At 33.0% G+C, this 6,000-nt stretch overlaps 1 protein-coding gene across 1 annotated transcript; it reads left to right on the forward strand.

The window, feature by feature from the left end:
- Positions 1-206: 206 nt before the first annotated feature.
- On the forward strand, positions 207-3,791 carry LOC145093224 (heat shock factor protein HSF24-like). The gene is made up of 2 exons (XM_079031297.1): positions 207-859; positions 2,992-3,791. Exons 1-2 carry the CDS (start codon positions 656-658, stop codon positions 3,631-3,633), a joined length of 846 nt encoding a protein of 281 aa, XP_078887423.1. The 5' UTR covers positions 207-655; the 3' UTR covers positions 3,634-3,791.
- The last annotated feature ends 2,209 nt before the right edge of the window (positions 3,792-6,000 follow it).

Here is a 6,000-nt window from a genome sequence, read left to right on the forward strand (position 1 = left end):
TTACTTTGAAATGGAATAAAAAAAAAAAGTAAATAATATTTAAGGTCATGCAATTTTAACTTGTCAAGGGTTGAAAAAAAGGTGGCCAATAAAACATTTTTCTTCTTTTTTGGTGGTCGTGTATTCTTTCATTTCACACCCGACCACCAACCCCACCTCCGCCATTATAAATGCATTTTGTAGTATTCCTTCACGAATCAGCTTGAAAATTACACATACAGTATCCACACTTCTTCTTCTTCTTATTCTTCTTCTTCTTCCTTAATTCCTTTCAATGTTCATTGTTGATCGGTGGTTTCAGAAACTAGAATCGTGTAGGAAGTTATGAATGTCTCTTCCCTAAATTGTATTCAAATTCATCAAGTTTGTTATTATACTCATGGAAAATTTTAAGAAATCGTCATCAACCGGCGTCGTCAACACCATCAATCTTCCGATTTCCGATCTGGCTCGTTCTCGATCGTTCCTTTCTGGATTTTACTGTTGGAGTTGGAAATTCCTCACTGCTCTTCTGCTTTTTAGTTACTGATTTATCTTCTCGATTGATCGACTCAGATTTTTTTAACTTTCCTTTTCGATTCTAAGTAGATAAGGTTTCAATCAAGTAGGTTAAGTTCGATCGGAGGTAGGTGAGATTTAGAAATTGTAACTGAAAATGGTGCACAGATCTGCTCCGGCGCCGTTTCTGATGAAGACGTATCAGTTGGTGGATGATCCGATTACGGATGAGATGATTTCGTGGAACGAAAGCGGTAATGGATTTGTGGTTTGGAAAACTGCTGATTTTGCTAGGGATTTGCTTCCTAATTCCTTCAAACACAACAATTTCTCCAGCTTTGTTCGTCAGCTTAATACTTATGTAAGTAATTGCTCCTTCATTCCTTACATTTGAATCATCTCAATCTTCATAATTTTTTCTTCTCATGCATCAACAATCATAATACTCGTAATCTGATATATGCTTATTCGTTTATTTTTGTTCAAATGATCTAACATAGATAATCATTTATGGTTGAGAGTTGAGGCAATCAACATTTTCCATCTAAAACTTTTGTTTCCTTCGTTCTTATGTCCAAAATGCACAATTTGTGCTAATTAATTCGTCTATAAGTATCTTTTATCCAAATTATATAGCTTAAAACATCATTGAAATGTCATTTTTGAATACCGGAAATGATTATAAACGATGAATTTTAAATTTTGTATCCATAAATGTCGTTACTATTGAATTGGTTTATCATGCAACATTAATATTCAATTCGACTTGAAGAAAAATCTTAGGAAAGAAGAAAAAACAAACATTAAGAGTGTTTCTAGATACCCTGCAATATTATGACGAAACACTGCAATATTATGACAAAAGAGAATGAAAGATTACCAAACTTAATACAATATTTATTTATTTTATAAATATATGATCATTATTTTACATCTTGATCTTTATTTTATTATTATTTCTCAATCACGTAACTTAGTTGATATTGAAAATTTGAAATAATATCTACTTTTGTTAGCTTCAAACTTTTCCCAACTTGGACTACAATGAGAGCACACATCGTGAGACTTTAAATATATTTGACCATAGTCTCAATTCTCAAATGCTAAAATATAAAATAATTTAAAATAAAAGAGTAAAAGACATTATCATATTCATAAATATAACTTTTAACTTAGGATTACAATGATGAATGATGATATATATTCGTCACCATGACATTTCATTTTAGAAAATATAAATCATTAAATAAAAAAGTATAATTAATGACTTTTTGTTTTTGCATAAAGTAAAAGTATTTGTTGTGAGTTAGGTGTTGGTACCTCCCATGTGTAGAATAGCAATATCATCAAAAGGAATTTTTCAATCAATGATTCCATTTCACACTCTCACCAAACTTTACTCCTTTTGGGTTTACAATTATTCTATAGTTTTAACTTTTTTTTTTTTTCTAATTTAAAACATTATTTAGTTATAGTATTTTTTTAAGGTGCAAGATTAGAGTTATTTTTTCTACTTAATCAACTTATTATTTTAATCATTTCATATAAATATTATATATGATTATTTTTTCACAACTAATCTAGACTAAATGACTTTCTATATTAAGCAAAAAAGTTCGACTTCACGTATAAAGACCATAGCCTTTTATTTATGTCTTATTTTATTGTGATTTTTTTTAAATGTAAGGATAAAATGGTAATATAGATTATGTTTCACAAGACAACATATAATTTATTTTTTGAATTTTTTGAATTTGTCATGTTTTGTCAATAAAAAATTAACTTATAAACTACTTTTTTAAAAAACTGTCAAGATCAACGTTTCATCAAATTGATTGAGTATTTTTATTATTATTATTTCAAATCCTCACAAATATATCTTTTATGAATTATAAAAATATACTAAAAAATCACTTTTTTTTATCAACTAGATCATGAACTTGTTTTATAAACACTATTTTTTATCAGCTATTTATTAACTTTTCATTTATCAGCTAGTTCATAAAAAAAATTTAATCTTATTTATCTTTTATTTTTTAATACAAAAAAAAATTAATCTTAGTTTTTTTATAAACTCGTTCAACTATTTTAGTATTTGTACATATGTATTATTTTATGATTAAAAGAAAAAGAAACAATTCATTGCTAATGCGATTGACAAATTCTACACGTTTTTGACATTTTAATGATAAAATATATATTTACTATTAATTAGTTCGTTTTTATTACTTCTGATATTTTAATTTTAACAAAAATAAATTACTCTTAATCGTGAAATTGATATATATTACTAGAACGTTGAATAAATATAGATACTAGAAAAAGTTTTTGAACAATATATAAAGTAAATAATAAATTATCATATAATTGAATTAAATACAAATTTGTTATATGCTAAACGTTTGACACGATTTTCACGCGCACTAAACATGGTCGGTTAGTGGCATGCGCACAAAGTAAAAGGTGCTAAAGTGTAAAGTTGAATTTCTACAGGGGTTCCACAAAACTCTTCCCGACAAATGGGAGTTCGCCAACGAATACTTCAAACGAGGTCGGAAGGACCTACTCATCGAGATCCACCGCCGGAAAACCGTGACGCCAACAAAAGGAAAGTCCGACGGAGACGGTGGTTTGGCGTCGCCGCCTTCTAGCTCCGGCGATGATCTCCGCTCTAGCTCCACCTCCTCGCCGAATTCAAAAAATCCCGGCTCGGTGGTTCTCCCGACGGTGGAGAAACTCGAGAATTTGTCCGACGAGAACGAGAAACTGAAGAAAGAGAAACAGTTTCTGACGTCGGAGCTTGCTCAGGCGAAGAAGCAATGTGACGATCTCGTCGCGTTTCTGACTCAGTCTGTGAAGGTGGCGCCGGAGCAGGTCAGTCGCATCATGAGCGGCGATGTGGTGGTTGGTGAGACGGAGACGGTGGTCCAGGAGACCGACGGTGATGATGACGACAAAGACGGTGATTGTTTTCGTTTGTTTGGGGTGTTGCTGAGAGATGGAAAGAAAAAGAGGGGGCGAGAGGAGATAAATGAAACTTCTGGGGTAGAAATGAAAAATATGAAACTTCAGGGTGACTTCAACGATGACAATCCGTGGATGAATAGTCTATATTCTGTTACCGAACAGTATTAACAAGGTATACAACTGACGAATAAGCAGATGCCACGTCAGTTTATGAGACAATGTAGAATACTTTGGGCTTTGTTTGTATACATTCACAAGTGAAAACAATTTATTTGGATACATTTATGTAGTTTTGTAAAATAAATGTTGTGACATTTGTGTTTTTCTATTGAAACAATGAAACTATAACTTAAACTATAGAACCTCAAACTTTGTAATTATTTAATGATCAGTCATCGATCAAACAAATCTCATATATGATATAAAAATAGAGAAATACTTCTGAAAATTTCAAGTTGAGGACAAATTTACATTTTATAACACCGATGATCTTTTAAGGTTTAAAAATCTTGCACCATTGGGTTCTTCAATGAGAAATGACTACATTGTAAAATTATATTGTGGAAATATCTCTTTTAAAATTGTTCTGCTATAAAAAGGCGATACAGTCTAAAATGGGTGTTTTCAAGTCTAAAAAAGTTTTATTCCTGAAATGCAAATATTCTATTTTTGAAGGAGCCAAATTGGACAAACACTTTTCGCTTTTAAACCCAATGAAGTAGGGATGAGCATGAGCGGGTACCCGCCTCATTTGGCGAGAACCGGAACCGGAACCGACGGTTCCTAGAAAGTTAGAACCGGAACCGGAACCGCTCTAGGCAGTTCTTAAATGTTTGGAACCAGTCCTGGAACCGGCGGTTCCGGTTCCGGGAACGGGTAACCCGGTTACATTAATTTTGTTAACTTTTGTCGATAAAACCGCAATTTAGTTCGATTCAAATCAAGTTAATTCGGACCAAAGACGGACAAAACCGGACCAATATATATTCTAAACTGGTCTAAGTAACACACATATTTATATGAGATAATATATATATATATATATATATATATATATATATATATATATATTAACCGGTTCCGGCGGGTACCCAACGGGTAGCGGTTCCGAAAAAACGAGAACCGGAACCGGAACCGCTTAAGGCAGTTCCATAACTTTAGGAACCGGAACCGGAACCACTTAAGGCAGTTCCGGTTCCAAAACTGGCAGTTCCGAGGCGGTTCCGATTCCAAAAACGGGTACCCGGTTCCGATGCTCATCCCTACAATGAAGGCATATTTCTTTCTAGAAAGAGAGTTTTGAAGACTTTGTGCCTCTTTTTCCATTCTTGAACCACATGACATTTTTTAGGGTTTTTCATTGTAGTTTATTGTAATCTTTTTTTTTTTTATCAAAACTCTCTAAACATTGCAATATTTTAGTGGATTGATTCTCGGCTTTTTTCGGTTGTGTTTTTTCTTGATTCGCGTTTTGCACGTAAATCTCTGTGTCTCTTTTGATTTACTTTTGCTTGGTAGTTTTCATTACATGTGATTGATTGTGGTTTGATATTTTAGTCCTATTCTGCTTGAACTAATGTTGTTCTCGTGATTCAGATTTCTGTATTATTTGATGCATTATGACTTTTTTGTTTTAGTGCATCTTACCCTCTTTGGTTACTATAATTGGTATCAGAGCTTCTGAGTTTTAATATTAGTTTATTGGGATCATTTTATCAAATGATTGATCATGTCTTCGATGAAGTATGATATTCCATTGTTGGATCGAAACACCATATTTTCCCTGTGGCAAATTAAGATGACAGATGTTCTTATTCAGACGGATTTACACAAGGCGCTTATGGGTTCAAAGAAGATGCCCGCTTCGAGGACGGAAGAAGAAAAAGAGACGAAAGATTTAAAAGCTCAATCCCAAATTCGTTTGCATTTGTCAAATGATGTTTTGCAAGAAACTTCAGCGGCTGCTTTATGGTTAAAGTTGGAGCAATTGTTGATGACGAAGAGCCTACCAAACAAGTTGCATTTAAAGCCGCAGTTGTTCAATCTTAAAATGATTGAAGGAGGTTCTTTAGCTGAACATTTATCCATATTTAAAGAGCTAATAAGTAACTTAGCTAATATGGATGTTTAGTATGAAGATGAAGATTTAGCTTTATTCTTGTTGTCGTCGTTGCCCGAATCCTACAGCCATTTTCGTGATACTATCATTTATAGCCGTGACACTCTTGTCTTAGATGAAGTTTTTACAATAGATAGAGGTAAAAATCCTCAATCTTCCAAGAGGACCATATCCAAGTCTAAAAGCAAACGAAAGTTTTGTAATTACTGTCACAAGAAGGGACATACGATTGATGAATGCTTCAAGTTGAAGAATAAAGAGAAAGCAACAACAAATGGTAAACAAGGTAGCACTTTGGGTGAAGCCGATGTAGCGGAGGCTGGTTGTATTGGAGAACTTCTCACAGTTTATTCAGATAAACTTGATTCCAGTGGTGAATGGATACTCGATTTTGGTTGTACTTTTCATTTGTGTCA

This window comes from Lactuca serriola, chromosome 3 (assembly GCF_051521515.1).
Source record: "Lactuca serriola cultivar US96UC23 chromosome 3, Lser_US96UC23_V15, whole genome shotgun sequence".
NCBI classification, from domain to species: domain Eukaryota; kingdom Viridiplantae; phylum Streptophyta; class Magnoliopsida; order Asterales; family Asteraceae; genus Lactuca; species Lactuca serriola.

Bases quoted from the DNA above. Each gene is read 5' to 3' on its own strand.
- LOC145093224 (XM_079031297.1), top strand. From the start codon at position 656: ATGGTGCACAGATCTGCTCCGGCGCCGTTTCTGATGAAGACGTATCAG. The intron at 860-2,991 runs GTAAGTAATTGC...GAATTTCTACAG, and splicing joins TTCGTCAGCTTAATACTTAT to GGGTTCCACAAAACTCTTCC.